At 41.1% G+C, this 19,067-nt stretch overlaps 2 protein-coding genes across 3 annotated transcripts; one reads left to right on the top strand and one right to left on the bottom strand.

The window, feature by feature from the left end:
- Positions 1-151: 151 nt before the first annotated feature.
- On the bottom strand, positions 152-9,552 carry LOC311100656 (serine/threonine-protein kinase ICK-like). Its single transcript, XM_084141588.1, has 14 exons — positions 9,406-9,552; positions 8,689-8,971; positions 7,982-8,036; positions 6,808-6,929; positions 6,601-6,680; positions 6,381-6,513; positions 5,211-5,382; positions 4,763-4,930; positions 2,794-3,177; positions 2,406-2,593; positions 2,153-2,313; positions 1,691-1,798; positions 1,421-1,528; positions 152-1,311 (listed from the first exon to the last, which is right to left on the bottom strand). The coding sequence occupies exons 2-14, from the start codon at positions 8,787-8,789 to the stop codon at positions 1,157-1,159; spliced, it is 1,935 nt and encodes a 644-aa protein (XP_083997714.1). The 5' UTR covers positions 8,790-8,971; positions 9,406-9,552; the 3' UTR covers positions 152-1,156.
- Positions 9,553-11,483: 1,931 nt separating this feature from the next.
- Positions 11,484-18,601, top strand: fbxo9 (F-box protein 9). 2 transcript variants are annotated; one of them, XM_084142039.1, is made up of 13 exons: positions 11,484-11,864; positions 12,554-12,634; positions 13,211-13,345; positions 13,468-13,525; positions 13,984-14,071; positions 14,227-14,354; positions 14,781-14,895; positions 15,111-15,229; positions 15,451-15,541; positions 17,220-17,315; positions 17,446-17,539; positions 17,811-17,971; positions 18,089-18,601. In XM_084142039.1, exons 1-13 carry the CDS (start codon positions 11,862-11,864, stop codon positions 18,195-18,197), a joined length of 1,278 nt encoding a protein of 425 aa, XP_083998165.1. In that variant the 5' UTR covers positions 11,484-11,861; the 3' UTR covers positions 18,198-18,601. The 2 variants fall into 2 exon arrangements, with proteins under 2 accessions (XP_083998165.1, XP_083998166.1); XM_084142040.1 differs by lacking the exon at positions 12,554-12,634 and having other exon boundaries at positions 11,705-11,864.
- Positions 18,602-19,067: the final 466 nt, after the last annotated feature.

Raw genomic sequence — 19,067 nt, 5'->3', positions numbered from 1 at the left:
ATTTATGTCAAGGTCCTCTGTTCTCTTCACTGTCTTGTTCAATTGAAAAGAGCAAAGCACAGTCTCCTAGATAATCCCAGGCCAGAGCATATATAGGATACATTAATCAAGTCATTGTTTGATTACCAAATTAAAGCAATTCACTAAATCAGACTATATACACACCAATGACTTTATTGATTATAAACCAAAACAGAATTGATGTCAAAGACATGACCATTACAGCTTGTCCAACTTTACAGTTGTAAAGAAAATAAAAATGGTCATTACAATACCACATAAATCAAATGTTAGCAATGGCATTTGGTAACTGGCAGTTTACATGTTTTTACAAATTTACATGTTTTTACAAATTGGCCCAGCAGATGAACCAAGTCAACATACAGTTAAGCCACATAATTAATTACAAAGAAAGATCCTCTGTAGCTCAGCTGGTAGAGCATGGCGCTTGTAACGCCAAGGTAGTGGGTTCGATCCCCGGGACTACACATAAATGTACGCACACATGACTGTAAGTCGCTTTGGATAAAAGAGTCTGCTAAATGGCATATTATAACACGAATGTCAATTCTGCTTGAAATAAAGCACTGAGTTCTTGTTTTAAAGAAAAAAAATCAAGGAACAATGAATACATTATTTTTTTAAATGCACAAGATACAAGTGTTTCCTGTATTCCAGAATCTCATGAAAGACAGCACCAAGAAAAATAAACAAAAAACAAATTGGCAACAGAAAAACAGTGTTGGCCAAACTATCACAGTGATTTGCAATATAAAATGACTGGATTGGTAATTGAAAATGCAAATTTAAACACCATGGGGACATTTTACAAAATCTATGGAACACATATTTTAAGAAGGGGGTGAAAAAGTTATGCTATGCAATAAACCCAAAAAATAAATAGTATGGAATTTGTCACTGAACAAAATGTGATGACACCACTGTCATGAGTGCATTTATCCATATAACACACATACACTGAAAAAGTTGCACATTTAACAATATATACACAGATTAATACAAAACCAAGGTTATTGCTGTATAATATGTACATACTTTGATATGAAAACATAAGTTTTTCCTTTTATAGGGAAAAGACAAATCTGAAGTACTGTCATTTGTGCCAGGCCATAACACAAGTATCCCAAAGAGGCCATTAGCGGTGTCCATATTTGGCAGACCAGTCTGTGCGCCCATGGATGGCCTGTACTGGGGGGCGAGACCGTAGGCCTGGCGTAGTCTTGGTGGGCGACGGCACATAGGATGAGGCACCCATCTGATTTCTGCTAGATGACCTCCAGGTTGCGTAATCTGTAACAGCAGAGACAAGAAACATTATTACTTTATAATAGAATTACATTACTACACAGCACCTAGCCTGGATTGACAACTGTGCATCGAGACTACAAAGATCACTCACTTGATGCTGTCGAGTCCCCTATGGGTGCGAGTTGCACTCTTTGGCCGGCAGAGCCAACCTCTTTTTTGTAATAGTTCGGTACATATCCACTTGGAAGAGTTTTTGAACCTGTGATTGGGCCATCAAAGATAACAGGAAATGTACGTTACATTTAATACTGTTTACACACATCACAGATCACCTTAGCTTATACCACACAGCCCTCTCACTCGTGTATTAGGGTGACAGGTGATAAACACACATGACATCGGTCCCAACACTAATCATTACCATGAGTGCCTCGGTTAGGAAGTGTCCCTCCAACAGGAATTCTGCTGCCCCAGAGGTTGCTTTCACTGTAGTTGGAATTTATTGCCATATTCTTTTTAGTATTTAAACCTGCAGGGTGAGATAGGATAGATTAGGAAGTAGAGTTTGCAATGTAATTTCCATTGCAACAAGCTGCCCCTTCTGGTTCAACAAGACTACATCATCATGATTAGCCACTCCTAAGATGATGATCATTGATAATCGGGCTGAAAAGAATATGTGGTTTCACCCATTTTTAAAAACCATTAGGCATTATATATCAGAGCATGTACATATGCTTATGCCTCTGATTTGGTAGACAAATGGCAGATACATCAAGTTATTAACGAGTGAGCCCATTTTATCATATACATTGTCAGTAACTAGAAGTGCCTTATTCAAAATATCCATTTGGAAGGAAGGTAATGTTTTTGTATTTTCTACCTGGTAGATATCTTGACTGCTTCAAGTAATACTGTTTGGCAGAGGCTGTCCTCGAAGGCTCCTGGTAGGACATGGCCTTGTTCAGATTCAAAGGTGCATCGTCACCTGTTGTCATCTGCCCCTTAACTTTCGGGCTGCTAAAATCCAAAACATTCCCGTACCTGAAAGGCATAACAGAAATACATAAAGCCCTTTATCTGAAAATATCAAACTGATAACTCAGGTCACTGGGATAACTCAGGGAGACACTCACTCTCTTCGTTTTTCAGTAGGAATTTTTGTTTTGCCCAGAACACTTAGTGAGGTCAGCTCCATGTCCTCAAAGTCATCCCACTCGTCACCCTTTAGGAGGCCTGTGCCGTGGCCCCATCGCCGGCGTCCTCCACCCTTAGGTTTCATCTGATAACTTAAGAAGTTGGCATTCTCAGCCTCCTGGGTCAACTGTTAAAAAAAAGGAAATGGTGTATTAACAATCTCTATGGGGAGAGAAACAACAATTACATTTCTGAAGAATTCATCAACTTTCCATTCCTAGCCATTAAATGTTGTATTCATTTAACAAGGGATTCTAACATCTAATGACATTACACTGATGAATGCTTGTCGTGCTCAAGTAGCTGAGTTGGTGACTGCAAACTCACCTGGCACTGCAAGCTCTTGTCAACAACGTAAGGTAAGCGGTTCTGTGGGGTGGTCTCAGTCTCCTCCTGCTTCACCATGAGGTTGGGCTGCTCTCGCAACAGCTTTGAGTGCCTCTGGTACGATGGAACTGGGGTGGGGGCTGAGACTGGGGCTGGATGGATCTGTTGCAGGGGCCTGGACGAGGTGAAATGTTGATTTGGGGGCGCTGGCTGGGGAGGGGGCACTGGTTTGAGCAGCAGCAGTGGTTGTAGCTGCTGCAGAGGCTGCTGTGATGGTTGTGGTGGCTGTGGAGGTAGGGGACCTGGCTGAGGCCTGCCCTGCTCCAGGATCTGCTGAGGAGTGCCCAACGCCTGACCCACGTAGAAGTAGGAGTACCTGAGGGCCTGCAAATGGATAATAAAATAATTGATTGGTTTTCAAGGATCCCTAAGCAGGACATATTAATCAGTTAACATGCCATTAAATGTTAGAAAATCCAACCTGTTTAGCTATGTACAAGCTAACATACCTTTTAAAAAAATTCTACAAATTATTGAATATTTAAAACATACAATCTACTTGCAGTGAAGCAGCTCAACATCTACATCACATTAGTCATCTAACAGACTCCCATCCAGAGCGATCCACAGAAGTAACCAGGGTCAACAACCCGCTCAAGGGCACATCGACAGATCTCCCATAAGGTCAAAAACGGGACCTGAACCAGCGACCCATCAGCCACCGGCCCAAGTTCCCAACCGCCAGGCCACCAGCCCTCCAAGATCCCCCCACAGTTCCCCAAGAGCTGCCCCTCAATCATCCGAGAGAAACCCCCCGCTTCCCTAAGCCCATCCCACCTATCTTGGATTGAGCAGACCTTCCCATACAATTCTGATAACTCCATGAAAGACATAACTCTACCATTCCAATTTACAATATCATTTATTTATTTTTAAATACCCTTTTCAAACATATTTTCCATAAATACAGGTATTTTATCAACCAGCACATTTGAGTCCAGCCATAATAGTTGTTGTAATATTTGTTCTATCTTTTCAGGGGGATGAAATTGAAATTGTAGCCAGCTCTACAATGCTTGCTTGAAAAAAAGTTTCATTTTCAATTAATCGAAAATGAGACATGGCAATCTGCAAAAAGGCAATTTTTAAACAATGGATGAGCTTTTCTTAGAAATCTACTTGAGAACCATTTCAAGTAAAACTTTTGGATAAGTGAAGCTTTTAGAGAGAGGTTTAGTGCTTTTAGATGTAATAATCTCAGCCCACCCAGTTCATATTCATTATATAGATAGGCACGCTTTATCTTGTCTGGTTTAGCATCCCAGATAAAGGTAAATATGTTTTGCTCATATGATTTGAAAAACGAATCATCAGGAGTAGACAGCGCCATAAAGCAAGTGAGTAAACTGAGATATAACTAAGGAGTTAATCAGGGCAATTTTTCCATAAATAGACAGGTATTCCTCTTCATGGTTCCAGGATCTTGTCTAATTCATTGTGGAGAGCTCATTTATATATTTTGTGATATGAATACCAAGTATGTCTACTTCACCGTCAGCCCATTTTATAGGTAAACTGCAGGGTAATGGAAAAGTTGTATTTTTTAAACATCTAATACGTAATATTGTACATTTAGGTTTTAGTCCAGAGAGTCCAGAAAAGTTATCTAGATCTTCAATGAGACATTGCAGGGATCTAGCTTGCGGACTTAATATAAAACTTGAGTCATCGGCATACATGGACACCTTTGTTTTTAAGCCTTTCTAATCCTCTAATGTTATTATTTGATCTGATTTTTATTAGCTACCATAACGAATAGATATGGTGACAGTGGACACCTTTGTTTAACTACTCTTGACAATTCAAAACTCTCTGAGAAGTGTACCTTACTTTTACCCATTTTATAAGAGAATCACATTTATTTTAGCATAGATGATAACAGAGATATGCCCCAGCCAGGGTTTGCTACCTGGGCAGAGGCTGGCCTCTTCTTAGGGTCCCACTGGAGTAGGTCTCTCATCAGTTGGATGGCCTCAGGACTGGCGTTGGGGATCAGACTTCTCACATTACTGGGGACACACTGGGGCCAGCGGAAATTCATGGCTGCTGACAACTGGAAGCCCTCCAGCCAGTCATTCTAGAAGTGGATCAGGCACAATTATTATTGAACTGCTTATTTTACTGTATAGTAATAAAACAGATAGATGTAACGGTTTTTAAAAGTTATGACAAGAATAATCTGTGAAGAAGTTTGTCATTTCAAAAGCCCATTACACAAGACTGATCACCACATCTTCAGTGAGGTTTGATTTATGCATTTAACAACACCACAAGACATTTTACATGATGATGTGAGGACAGTATAGCTTGTTTTCCACTGCTATTCTGGATCTAACAGCCCTGGAGAACAAGGCTACCTTCATTGGAGTTCCCAGGACTTGGCAGATTTTGAAGATGGTGTCCACTTCACTGGAGCCAGGGAACAGAGGCCTAAGTGTGTAAAGCTCTGCCATGATGCAGCCCACGGCCCACTGGTCTATGGGAGAGCTGTACGAGGTGGACCTCAGCAACACCTCTGGAGCTCTGTACCTGGAAGACAACACAGGGAAGGGAGAAGGTCTTTATAGGCTGGTTGATGCTCCACATGATGAGAGAAAATACAAGAGGTCTCATGTTGTCACAAGTCGACAGAAAATGAGACAAATAAATTCATATAGAACTTGACAAGTTTTACTGATCAATCACAAAATGGTGTCAGTAGTTAGGTTTCCATCCAACTGGCGACAGATTTTCATGCAAAGATTCTAAAATCTGCATAGAAAATATGCACATTTTCCCACCAGTGGTGTGTTTCCACCAAACTGACAGTGTGTGATGAAGTAGTGCAAACAAAATGCTTACGTTTTTATGTACCAGATAAAAATCTAAAGTTCAATGTGTTTCCATGGCATTTTCAACCCTATCGATAGTTGTCACAACTGTTGCTTTAAATAGAAACTGTGTCTCCTCTGGTCTTGACATGTATGCTTTAGCCAACAGCTGGCAGATACAGTGTTGGCAGGATGGTCTACTGTATATGATGAGATTATTATGGATAAGAGTGAGAATATTTGTTTATTTGTCAAACGGCAGTCAAGCGTCAATCATCATGTCACCAGAATTAGACCCTCAATATTTATTGGAAAGGAGCATCAAGCTCATCACCGTGCACTTTCACCACCCTGAGAAGTTCATCATCATTTATTCAATCTGTAGCCTTTTAAACTGCATGGTTTTCCGAGTCGTAGTGGGAGGGCCACATATCATCGATTGACTCCAAGTTTACTTTGATATGATGGTCATTATATGAATATTTACCCATAAAGGCGTTTCCACCGCCATTTCTCGCATAATTAACTTTACCGACACAAAAATATCCCACCATGTCGAATGAACAAATGATCTGTCGGCATTTATAAAATTGTACCGAAACTTCCTGTTTCCATCTCAGCTGTTGTGATTTTTTTTTACTTTACTCGCATAAAAACTGTAAATGGAAATGTGGTTAGTGACACATAAACCCATCATATGGAGGTAACAAAACTAACCATCTTGTTGAAACATAGTCTGTGTATGGCGGCCGAGATCTTATCTCGCGGGCAAGCCCAAAGTCAGCTATTTTCACAAGCTCCGGTCCCATGCACAGAAGATTCTCAGGTTTCATATCCCTGTGAAAAAATCCTGAGGGGAAAAACATACAGTGAGTATACAAAGTAACAAGTAAAAAGCATTAGCAAAAAAAGTGCTAGTGTATCATTCTAATCATACCATGCTTATGAATAAATGCTAATCCCTGCAGTATCTGGAACATAATATTTCGCACGGCAGATTCAGGGAACAGCCGAGACCTGCAACATGATACAAATAACAATATATGAGCCATGATTTTGACCTACTGACATTTATCCCCAAAGCACTGAACCCATTTCAAATAGCCTAGATTTACGCTATGTGAATCAAAAAAGCTATATTTACCTGTCTTTCATTAGTTGATACAAGTTCTCCTTCATGTATTCAAACACAAAGTACAAGTGGTCATTTTCCCGTATAACCTCCTTGAGTTTGACCACATTCGCATGGTTGAGTTTCTTCAAGGACTGAAAGAAGGAGGGAACGAATTAGATGGTACCTTAGCAATCAAGACAAAGCATGAGGGAAATAACCTCAATCTGTAAATCATCAAAAACAGCTCTGCAACACTTCATCATGGCCAGACATAGATACCACAGGAGGCTGCTGAGGGGAGGACGGCTCATAATAATGGCTGGAACGGTACAAATGGAACGGCATCAACCACCTGGAAACCATGGAAACCATTTGTTTGATGTATCTGATACCATTCCACTAATTCCGCTACAGCCATTACCATGAGCCCATCCTCCCCAATTAAGGTGCCACCTGCCTCCAGACTTAGATACATAAAAGGTAAGACATAGAAGGTCTGACCCTTAAAACCGGCATACAACAAATATGCTTTAGTTCAAAATCAAAACATTGATTGACAATCAAAGCATTAATAAACTGTATATCATCTTGGGTACAGTGTGGGTAACCACTGGTATTTCTAAAGGTGCAGCCTTTAGGGATTTTTTTATGCTTTTTAACTCAGGTGTAATAATGAAAACTAGTGCAGATCATAGTAAATGCGGGTGAAGTTTTCCCATGCACTGAAAAGTATGGATGTAAATGGCGGCAACTTTCACCATGCTATAGTTTTGAGTAGAGGGGAAGTCGTTATGGGTCTTGGTGGTGGCACATGCTATTTATGCTATTCTAACCAAGATCCCTGGAGGGCTGGTTTCTTCTAGGATACTGCTACGCTCCTTTGGATTCAAGCTCTCGGCAAGGAATGAATGTCTGGGACAGGGTGAGGAACTAGAGAGTTAAAATCCTAAGGCAGTCACCTTCTAGATTATTTGTGCTGGTTTCTGTGGTTCTGAGCAGAGGTGGAATTTATATGGTGGTACAAAAACACTAACAGGTGAAACAGTAGACAACAACTGTGAAAGCATAGGTTGTATTCATTATGCTGCCCTATACCGGTGCGGTGCCTACCCTTGCCACCACTGCTGAAATAAATCCTAGGGGAAACACTGCAATAGGTGGAGCATTTTACCCACAAGCATCATATCTGGGAAGGAGCACTTACTATGACCTCACGAAGATTCATGCATTCTTCCCATGAGTAGAATTTTCTCTTCATTCTGAAACAAATATGCAATCATTTATGATTAGCCTAACTGAATTAAAGGACCAACATATCATAGATCATACTTTTTATTGTAAAACATATTGGGAAGTTTGATGAATATGCACCGCGTAAAATGTATGATTGAAAAGAGCAAACAGGTTTATAACATGTAGGCCAAGGCCCTCTCCATTTCAATCTCAAGACAGCGACGCCACCAACATGACAGATTTATGCTACTAATCTGCGGCTGCCCAACCCCCCACATACTTCCTGTCAAGGCTATAAATAGAAGCAAGAAGCTTTCATGAAGGTACCCACCAACAGATGCCTTTTTTTCAATCAGCCAAATAGGTGGGCCTGTCAGTCATCCGTGCACTTTCATTCGTCTACATCTGTCTAGCCAGCTGTCAGCTTAACCACGCGTAGCAGTGGCCACCGGCTAATGCCATTCTTAGCGAATCCCACAGGCACTGGCAGCTCATTTTACTACACGGCTTTAGCAGCTACAACAATTTGTAAGCTAAAGCCCTTCAATTTAGGTACCAGAGGACAATATGTAAGTTACACTAGCTGGCAACCCTTCAAAGATGGACTGCAATTGCACACAGAGATCACAGCCATATTTTTTTCATAATAACAATGCTATGACAGTGCCCTCCACTCACTTCTTAATGGCGACCAGTTCCCCTGATTCCAGGCAGCGGCCAAGGATGACTGAGCCGTAGGTGCCATCCCCGAGTTGCCTGAGCGTGGTGTATCTATTCATGGTGCTGCCCTCTCCTCACCATCGCCCAGGAACACAGAGAGGTGGTAGGCTGAAGGAACACAGAGGTGGTAGGCTGGCAGCCCCCTGCAGCTGTTGAGTGTAACCAGATTTCCCTGTGACAACAACAGTGGACCACAGGCACAGCTGGAGGACTCATGTTGTCATGGGCTTCTTGCCTCCTCCTGAGGAAAAGGGATGGGGTGTCATTAGAGGAAGCCATTGAACCAGCAATTCAATCACAGAGGGAAAATATACACTTGGTTTTCAGTTTCCAGACAATCCAAGGAATCTGAGACAGACGGTTTCTAATTTCACGCACATTATCTTCTTACTAGATCTTCAACAGACAGTAGTCAGACTGTTTTAGCCTATTTCATCACTAGCTACCTAAAAAAAACCTTAACTACAGGGCATGCATGCATAATATTTTAAGAGTAAAAACTGTCTGGTCAGATTTCTGACCAGAATGTCATGTTATGGTTACACAGCTACTGCTGCAACGAAAAACAACAGATGCTGCAGCCGAGCTAAGGTTAGCTAGCCACACGCTCAATCTTTGACTTCAGCTGATAATAATGACATAAAGCAAAGTCAAAAGAGTCAAAAAGACACTCACCCACTCTGTTTCAACTCGAATAACGGACATTTGAAGACAGCACCACTAAACTACTTGTATAGAGTCGACCACACTCACTCACACTACATCCAGGCCCATCACAACAAATCACAGCTGCGCGACCAAGGGCGTCGCAGATTTGCGTATTCTACATCAGTGGTGTTTGACGGCGGTTGGCAAACAATGTTATGTCACGTTACCGCCATCTACTGGACTTAGTGTTCTTACCACATCTGACCAAGCCTGCGTAACATATCTGCGCTGACCAATGACGTATATAATGCCGCGTTCCGAAGAACTGGGAACTCGGAAATCTCAAATTTCCGACTTCAGTGCGTTCCATACAAAACAACTGAAAAAATACGAAAGAATAGAGTTTTGTAATAAACGCAGAAAATAAGTTCTGAGGGTAACACAGGCTTCAGATATCTTATACGTTTTGATCTATTAGATAATAGCAGTCAGTTAACATGACCTTTATGAATTATGACGCTTTTATGTGATTTATGTGTAAAAAATTAATAATAATGTTAAGTTACATTAGCTGATGAAAATTATGTCATAGAACAAAATGTATAAAATCTCCTAAATCTGTGTTTACCACAGACCTTATTTTTGGTGTTTATCCAAAACCCCGACAAAAACGCCATTCAGTTTCCTCATAGGCTTTGTCCAACAAACCATGGCTGAGTTAGTGCCTACAAAAAAACGCCATTATTATTTCTCTCTATTGGCCAGTGAGAGGCTTTGAAGCCGCTGGTCGGCCATATTGGCACTCCCGAGAAGGAGCGGCCCTCCATAGCAATAAATGGAATTCTACGGTATTTCAATTAAATGTTTCAAGAAAAAAATAACATGTATTTAAGATACTTTTTTTTTGTAGTGGGGACAGTAACAGAACTTTCAAAAAAACAATACTTTAAAGAAAATGTTTTAATATCTTTTATTTTTATGTTTAGCTCACATAATATAATTAGTATGCATTAAGGTGTCTGTAATAGAATAAACAAAATTGGCAAAAACAAATGTATACATTAATAAATGCATTTCTATAGCTTCCCAAATATGTTTTACCACGTGGGAGAGTGCCAAGATGGAGGTGTGGGAGCTCCAAAACAGCGCCCCCTGTTTGCGATCTAGTGTATATATAAATCATTGGTTCTGACACCAACGCAATCTTCAACACATATTGCCATATTGTTATGTTGCGTCAGTTGGAGTTGACTAATGTTAGCCTCTTCAGCAGCTTCACAGTTAGAAAGCTTCACCAAGCTTTCGTAGCTGCAAACCCACCCTCCTTCCTTGGGTCCAGGTGACCTCTCCAGTTTCTACCCCCTCCCTCGATTGCTGCACTGGTGTCAGAAGTGGGAAGGCGCCTCTGTGAAGCTTTCGAAAGAGTTGGTATAACGAGTTAATAATAATAATAATAATATGCCATTTAGCAGACGCTTTTATCCCTCCCCTTGGCCCTAACCCTTCAATGTTTGCAGATCTGAAGGGTCTGGATAAGAATATGGAGGAGCTTCCACCTTACAGAACTGCTAGGGAGGGTTAGGGAGCTTGGCTGGCTGAGTAATGAATATGGAGGAGCAGGGGTCGAATTTGGCTAAGGTATCTAAATACTGCTCTGGCGAACTAAATTGAGCGTTCCCATTTATTTTTGATGAAAATGTATACTGCGAGTCTGTGATTGGCTGCTTTTAGGGTTGGCCAGAGGTTTGAGTACCATATTTCTTTATGTTATGAAGTTTAATAAAATAAAACATTTGGGTTCATCTCAATAGCATTAAGTGGCCTCTTCATCTCCTTTCCTTCATCTGCACTGATGGGAAATGAGTTGGATGCACCAATTTGTAAGTCGCTCTGGATAAGAGCGTCTGCTAAATGATGTAAATGTAAATGTAAATGTAAAGCTAATTCCTAGTAGAAGGGAGGGATCCACCATATTGCTTTTACCAGTCCTGTTTTTCCAAGTAGTGAAGATGAAGGAGAGGAGATGAAAAGAGAAGAAGCTAATTCAGACTAATTGAGATGTACCCCAACTTTCTCTTTCATAACAACAACACCCCCTACATGGTACAGTCAGGAATCAGGATCACTCTACGTCGGAACGATTTTAGCCAAATATGCTAATCAAGGAAGGATGGTACTTTTTTGTGTGGCCCATGTACCAGCCTACAACAAAATCATAAACGCAGAAAGGTAAAAACGTCTGTGATAAGTGTGTTGATAGACTGTAGAATAGTTAGTCACGTGGTGTGCTGACGTCACACCCACACACCCTTGTAAGTAGCTTTCTAGCTACACACAGTCAGTACTCAGCAAGTCGTCGAAATGGCTGCATTTCTGCGATCCCTCAAATTTCCACGTTGTGTTGTCCGTTTTTCTGACCGTGATCTGTAGACCTTCACCTGAAAACGTTGACGGACAACAGAAGAGCTTTCAGATAAGCCATAATGGTAGCTCAATGTCGTTTGTTATGAGGCTAATCCTTGCGCACGGCTACTTGTTATCGAGCTAGCTAGCTGGCTAGCAAGTATGGTCACTCACGCCTACTGCTGGTGGTTGCATGACGTGTCTCCTAGTCGTAAACATGAATGATACGAACTAGCGGTAGTTAATGTATTGTTACATTAAAAATGACCAGCTGTCAAAAGATGAATAGACAAGCTAACTGTCTGAAAAGTAAATCCTGGCAATGTGGCATGCTAAACCATGCTTGCTTCTTGTTCGTCACACGTCACTTGTTTAGGTAACGTCAAGTAGCTAAGTTAGTGCCTTGCTGGGCAGAGGAAAAAGTCAATGCAGTTAGTCTCCAGTTAGCTAGCTATGTGGTGCCACATTTGTTTGACTACTAGGAGCTAGCTAGCGATGTGTTCTAGTTAACGTGTGCACATTTTGTATACTCACACCTCAAAGTAACCTCAACCATGATCACGACGACCTTCTTTGAATATTTGTTGGGCTTGTCTATCTGTCAAACCACATCACTTCCATAAACAAAGCTTGTATTTGGTTAATGACTTACAAATATTTGCAGATGATTTAAACCCTATTTGTTAGACAGCCAAACAGTCCATGTTTGTGATTCTCTGCCGTGTTTAGGCCTAGTTATTTTAACAAAACTATATTGTTGTTTTCTGCCCAGGCTGAAAGCATTATCAATTCTCTTGGCATTGTAGAAGATCAAGATGGAGAGAATGAAAGTACTGATGACGAAAACCTCCACGTAAGATGACCTGTTTGACACGAGATACAAAGACTACACAATTATTATGTCTCAGGATTGCTCTGAGTGATAATTAAGACTTTAAATGTAGAGATCCATATTGAAAAAAATGATAGCAGACTTATACCCTGTTATGATTAACAAAGCTTATGAGATGGAGTGTTGTAGTTTATGCTTTGTCATTTTGTGTGTGTACACATTAGTCTTAAAGGCACCAGGTGTATTTTTTGTTTGCTGAAGATTATGATCACTTTCGCAGAAAATGTAAGTTTTTATATGCAGAAGTGCCATATTATATTGGCTGCCTTTCACTTACACATAGGGGAGGAATCAGAAAGATCAGTACTGGATTTCTTTGTGTTTTGGTTGTTCTCAGTCAAAAAAATGATCAGAGCCAGTCTTAACTTGCCGGACTGCCATAAATTGTCTGTCTTTCACTTAAACAATGGGCAGAAACTTGTTTTCAACTGCCCACTGGGGTAACCTCAGAGAAGGCTAAACTTACAGTTTACTTGACCCAGGCAATAAGAAAACGCTTCATGTCAATCCCTTGTACATCATTGTCCATGCGTCTAGGTGGAGCTCAACGTGTTCAGGGCCCAGTGGATGTCTGAACTGAAGCCCAACTCTGGGTCCAATGGGGGGAACAGAGGAATGTCGTCGCGAGCTGCAGACCTGAGAAGAAAACAGGAACTGGCCCGGGAGGAAAAAGTCAGCTGTTTTGTTACAGCCATTTAGAATAGTGTCATTTAGAATAGTAGTTTTACACCAGATTTGACTGCATGCTATTGTCATCTTCACCATCGTTGCCAACTTTTGTTTCTTTGTCTTAGGCCAGAGAGTTGTTCCTTAAAGCTGTTGAGGAAGAAGAGAATGGAGCTGTTTATGAAGGTATGTATGTCTGAGAGACAAGTTGGGCAAAGCAAAATGGCACTCACTGTTGAAAATGAGTATTTTGTCTCAGTATAGTTAAAATGATGGACCTTTAAAGGGATAGTTCACCCAAATTACAAAATGACGCATTGGTTTATGGACAAGGTATGATGGCAATCCATGCTTTAGTTTAGTTTACCTGGCACCGTTTCCTAATGCTTTTGCATTTGTGGCAAAAATCTCATTCAAGTCATGGTATCGATATTTGTTTTGTGTGCATTATGTCTAAATCATCCAAAAGTATCTAAAATTGATTGTGAAGCTCAACAAAGTCACTTATCAATGATTAGAAAATGATGCGGCAACAAAATGCTAATATCGGTACCATGACTTGAATGGGATTCTTGTGTGACTGTAGTTGGGATTGGGAATAATGGTTTTACACAGCTGAACCTTTTTCCCTCCCTAATTTACAGCAATAAAATACTATCGCAGGGCAATGCAGATTGTGCCTGACATTGAGTTTAAAATCAACTACAGTCGTTCCCCTGATCCAGATGGCGGGTAAGTCTTTTTTTCCGTAATACTTTGGTATACTTTGGCAGTCAGTAACACTACAATGAATACCTTACACACAAAGTGTGTGCCATCTGAACTCATTGTCACTCTTTTCCATACAAGTCCTACCATGTGAGTGAAACTTCCTATCTGTTTCCTAGCAATGAGAATGACATGGATGGTGAAATAGAGGATCTATTGGCCTACTTCCATCAGCAGCTCACTCTGCAAGACACCTCTCTGAAGATATGTGTTCCTGAGGTGGAGATGACTCAGATGCACATCTCAGGTAGGTAGAGCTTATGCAATAATAATAATAATTATGCCATTTAGCAGACGATTTTATCCAAAGTGACTTAGTCATGCGTGCATAAAGTTTACGTATTGGTGGTCCCGGGAATTGAACCCACTATCCTGGCATTACAAGTGCCGTGCTCTACCAACTGAGCTACAAAGGACCATCGCAATTCATGTCCTAGACAGAAAAAATGAATAACATGTCAAAAGTTATGTTGGCAACTCTCATATGCTCCCACAGTGGTTTATTAAGACGCTCATACACACTGTTTCCATCCCACTGGGATCTTGGTCAGGATCGAAATGTCTCAATAAACCACTGTCTGGGAGCATATCAGATTGGCAGTACTCTTATTATTATACTGGATTTTCGATCTGGTTATTTTGTCAGTCGGTTCCTTTGGGTTTCTGTCCACAGCCCTGCCCCCAGAGGTCTTGATGTACATCTTCCGTTGGGTTGTGTCCAGTGATCTGGACCTGCGCACCCTGGAGCAGCTCTCCCTAGTCTGTAGAGGCTTCTATATTTGTGCTAGGTCAGACTATACACTTTACAAATCCAAAATATTGTAAATATATTTTCCATGAACATGGCTTGTATTAATTTTAATTCATGCCAGTAGTTCCTTAACTTTTTAGTGCTGTGAAACACTGGTCCATACACTGGATCAAAACAGGCTTCTGAATGATGTATTGGTTTTTCAAATGAAACTGAGATTGTTATTTCCCCTCGGTGTTGATTTCTCCTCAGGGACCCAGAGATTTGGCGTTCGGCCTGTCTGAGAGTGTGGGGCCGGAGCTGTACCAAACTGGTGCCCTTCAACTCCTGGAGGGAGATGTTTCTTGAGAGGCCACGTGTGCGCTTTGATGGTAAACATTAAGGAACATTAATTATTTATCATCCTTAGAGAAAGAAAAACCCTTCTAAGATAAGTGGGGTTGTTTCATAGACTACTCTATTTCCTCAATACCAATGCACAATTGGCATGTCTAGCATAAGTTGCATAGCTAAAACTAGATTGGGTCCATCTTATCAGATGGTTGTTATGTTTGGTGAATTCAATCTGTGGTTTTCAATGTTGATTTTGCAGGTGTTTACATCAGCAAGACGGCATACATCCGTCAGGGAGAGGAGTCCCTTGATGGATTCTATAGGGCTTGGCACCAGGTGGAGTACTACAGGTAGGGGCTGCAGTCAGTCACTGGTTTCCTTGTTGTGATATGCTAATGATCATACAGTGGGGAAAAAAAGTATTTAGTCAGCCACCAATTGTGCAAGTTCTCCCACTTAAAAAGATGAGAGAGGCCTGTAATTTTCATCATAGTTACACGTCAACTATGTCAGACAAATGAGATAAATAAAATCCAGAAAATCACATTGTAGGATTTTTAATGAATTTATTTGCAAATTATGGTGGAAAATAAGTATTTGGTCAATAACAAAAGTTTCTCAATACTTTGTTATATACCCTTTGTTGGCAATGACACAGGTCAAACGTTTTCTGTAAGTCTTCACAAGGTTTTCACACACTGTTGCTGGTATTTTGGCCCATTCCTCCTTGCAGATCTCCTCTAGAGCAGTGATGTTTTGGGGCTGTCGCTGGGCAACACAGACTTTCAACGCCCTCCAAAGATTTTCTATGGGGTTGAGATCTGGAGACTGGCTAGGCCACTCCAGGACCTTGAAATGCTTCTTACGAAGCCACTCCTTCGTTGCCCGGGCGGTGTGTTTGGGATCATTGTCATGCTGAAAGACCCAGCCACGTTTCATCTTCAATGCCCTTGCTGATGGAAGGAGGTTTTCACTCAAAATCTCACGATACATGGCCCCATTCATTCTTTCCTTTACACGGATCAGTCGTCCTGGTCCCTTTTCAGAAAAACATCCCCAAACATGATGTTTCCACCCCCATGCTTCACAGTAGGTATGGTGTTCTTTGGATGCAACTCAGCATTCTTTGTCCTCCAAACACGACGAGTTGAGTTTTTACCAAAAAGTTATATTTTGGTTTCATCTGACCATATGACATTCTCCCAATCCTCTTCTGGATCATCCAAATGCACTCTAGCAAACTTCAGACGGGCCTGGACATGTACTGGCTTAAGCAGGGGGACACGTCTTGCACTGCAGGATTTGAGTCCCTGGCGGCGTAGTGTGTTACTGATGGTAGGCTTTGTTACTTTGGTCCCAGCTCTCTGCAGGTCATTCACTAGGTCCCCCTGTGTGGTTCTGGGATTTTTGCTCACCGTTCTTGTGATCATTTTGACCTCACAGGGTGAGATCTTGCGTGGAGCCCCAGATCGAGGGAGATTATCAGTGGTCTTGTATGTCTTCCATTTCCTAATAATTGCTCCCACAGTTGATTTCTTCAAACCAAGCTGCTTACCTATTGCAGATTCAGTCTTCCCAGCCTGGTGCAGGTCTACAATTTTGTTTCTGGTGTCCTTTGACAGCTCTTTGGTCTTGGCCATAGTGTAGTTTGGAGTGTGACTGTTTGAGGTTGTGGACAGGTGTCTTTTATACTGATAACAAGTTCAAACAGGTGCCATTAATATAGGTAACGAGTGGAGGACAGAGGAGCCTCTTAAAGAAGAAGTTACAGGTCTGTGAGAGCCAGAAATCTTGCTTGTTTGTAGGTGACCAAATACTTATTTTCCACCATAATTTGCAAATAAATTCATTAAAAATCCTACAATGTGATTTTCTGGATTTTTTTTCCTCAATTTGTCTGTCATAGTTGACGTGTAAAATTACAGGCCTCTCATCTTTTTAAGTGGGAGAACTTGCACAATTGGTGGCTGACTAAATACTTTTTTTCCCCACTGTACAGTCAGACAAGACTACTGTTTGTGTCCCCAGATATCTGCGTTTCTTCCCTGATGGCCAAGTCATGATGCTGACCACACCTGAGGACCCACTGGTCACTGTTCCCCGTCTACGTAGCAAGAACACCAGGTATTTAGAACACAACATACACTGGCATTCAAGTCTGGAGTAACACATTTGAGGGGAATAATATATATATTTTTTTGTCACAACGGTTTGATTTTGTAAGATTAATGGCTTTCAATTTCCCTTTACACAGGGTGGAGTCCATTATGTGTGGTCTTTACCGTCTGTCGCAGGACACAGACAATCAAACCAAAGTCTTTGTTGTCGTCTCTAAGAGAAAAGAAGAGGTGAGTGAGAAAAGTTGACAGGGATGATTTGATGTGGGAAGGTATTTGTATATTTTCCATTACTGTTTATAACTTAAACCCAACAAGATGGGCTGTTTCCTCACACATTAACTGGGTCAACTGGTGCAGTGCAGGACACAGAATACAAGGAGAAAATTACAAATTAACAAATTAACACTTCGGACTTCTTAGACTTGTGTCATTGTCCACAGATGATTGAAGAGTGCTTTGGCTGTCCAGTTCTGATTCCCTGTATGTGTTCTCTTGACAGAAGGTGGCAGAGTACCAGAGAATCTCTCGGTTCTGCCGGCGGAACCCAGCGGCGCCCGAGACGGAGCACAGTTTTCACGTGGGACTGCAGTTGTCCTCCGGGGGGCGCCAGAGCTTCAACAAGCTGAATTGGATCCACCATTCCTGCCACATCACCTACAGGTAATACACTGGGTAGCCAGGGTTTTGATTTGACAGCATTCAATCTATGAATGTCATTGCACGAGATAATAGTGATTGGGAACATAAAATGTGAAATTAATGTTTACTTCTTTGAAGATCCACCGGAGAGACAGTTGTCACTGCCTTTGACTTGGACCAGATGTATGCATCTTTCTACTTTGCACGTGTGAAGAGCTACACAGCGTTTTCTGAACGCCCATTGTAGGGCAGCCGACAGAAGAGATACATGTCACTACTGAAGTAGCAACCACCCAGAAGTTTACACAACACCTAGACTAAATGCATATCTATCTTCCTGTTGGCTTGTGGTTGATATTATGGTTTTTAATGAATGTATGTATACCAATCAATTTGCATCTGCTTCTAATCTTATGGTGTGTGTGCCACATAGCCATTGTGTTTTTGCTGTCACAAAACAAAAATCCTTCTACTGGTTTTTCTTTTAGATACTGGATAGATGTCCAGTATGATGACATAGAATGGCATTAGTAGGACGTTTTTCACCTGTTCCCAACAATTAATGTTTTCACATCATTTTTGTTAATTCACTAGTAAGCTGTTTTCTCCCATCTGGTAAATCAACTGGAATAAAGAAATGTGGGAACCATGTGTAGTTGTTTTTCTTGTCAGATTTAGGATGAGGGAGGAGACACCCAACAGTAGTTTACTAAGCAATGCATTTGGGATAATATATTACACTATAAATTGAAGTTTTGAATTAAATTGCGTGCTTCAGTGATTGTAGCTGCCTGGTGCAGTGAAATCATGTGACCTACTTTGGCACAGTAGTTCACTAGCTTTTACAATACAAGAAATGGAATCTAAACAGTGCTCAGTCATCTGTGAGTATTAGGCGTAAAGCACGCACACACACCAACAACCAAAACACAACTCCGTTAGAGTTCTTACACAACCCCAATCTTAATACAACACTGTCCCATACCGCACACATAATCCACCTATTACATATTCTAGGAACCCAGGGCTGAAAAGCTGAAACGGATTTGAAAAATATTTGATCTACTACATTCAATTTGTATCGGATTACAAAATATGATGATTGGAAGCTTGCTAA

Source organism: Coregonus lavaretus, assembly GCF_964263955.1.
Source record: "Coregonus lavaretus genome assembly, chromosome: 25".
NCBI lineage: Eukaryota > Metazoa > Chordata > Actinopteri > Salmoniformes > Salmonidae > Coregonus > Coregonus lavaretus.
This window is presented reverse-complemented; position numbering and strand designations above follow the sequence as displayed.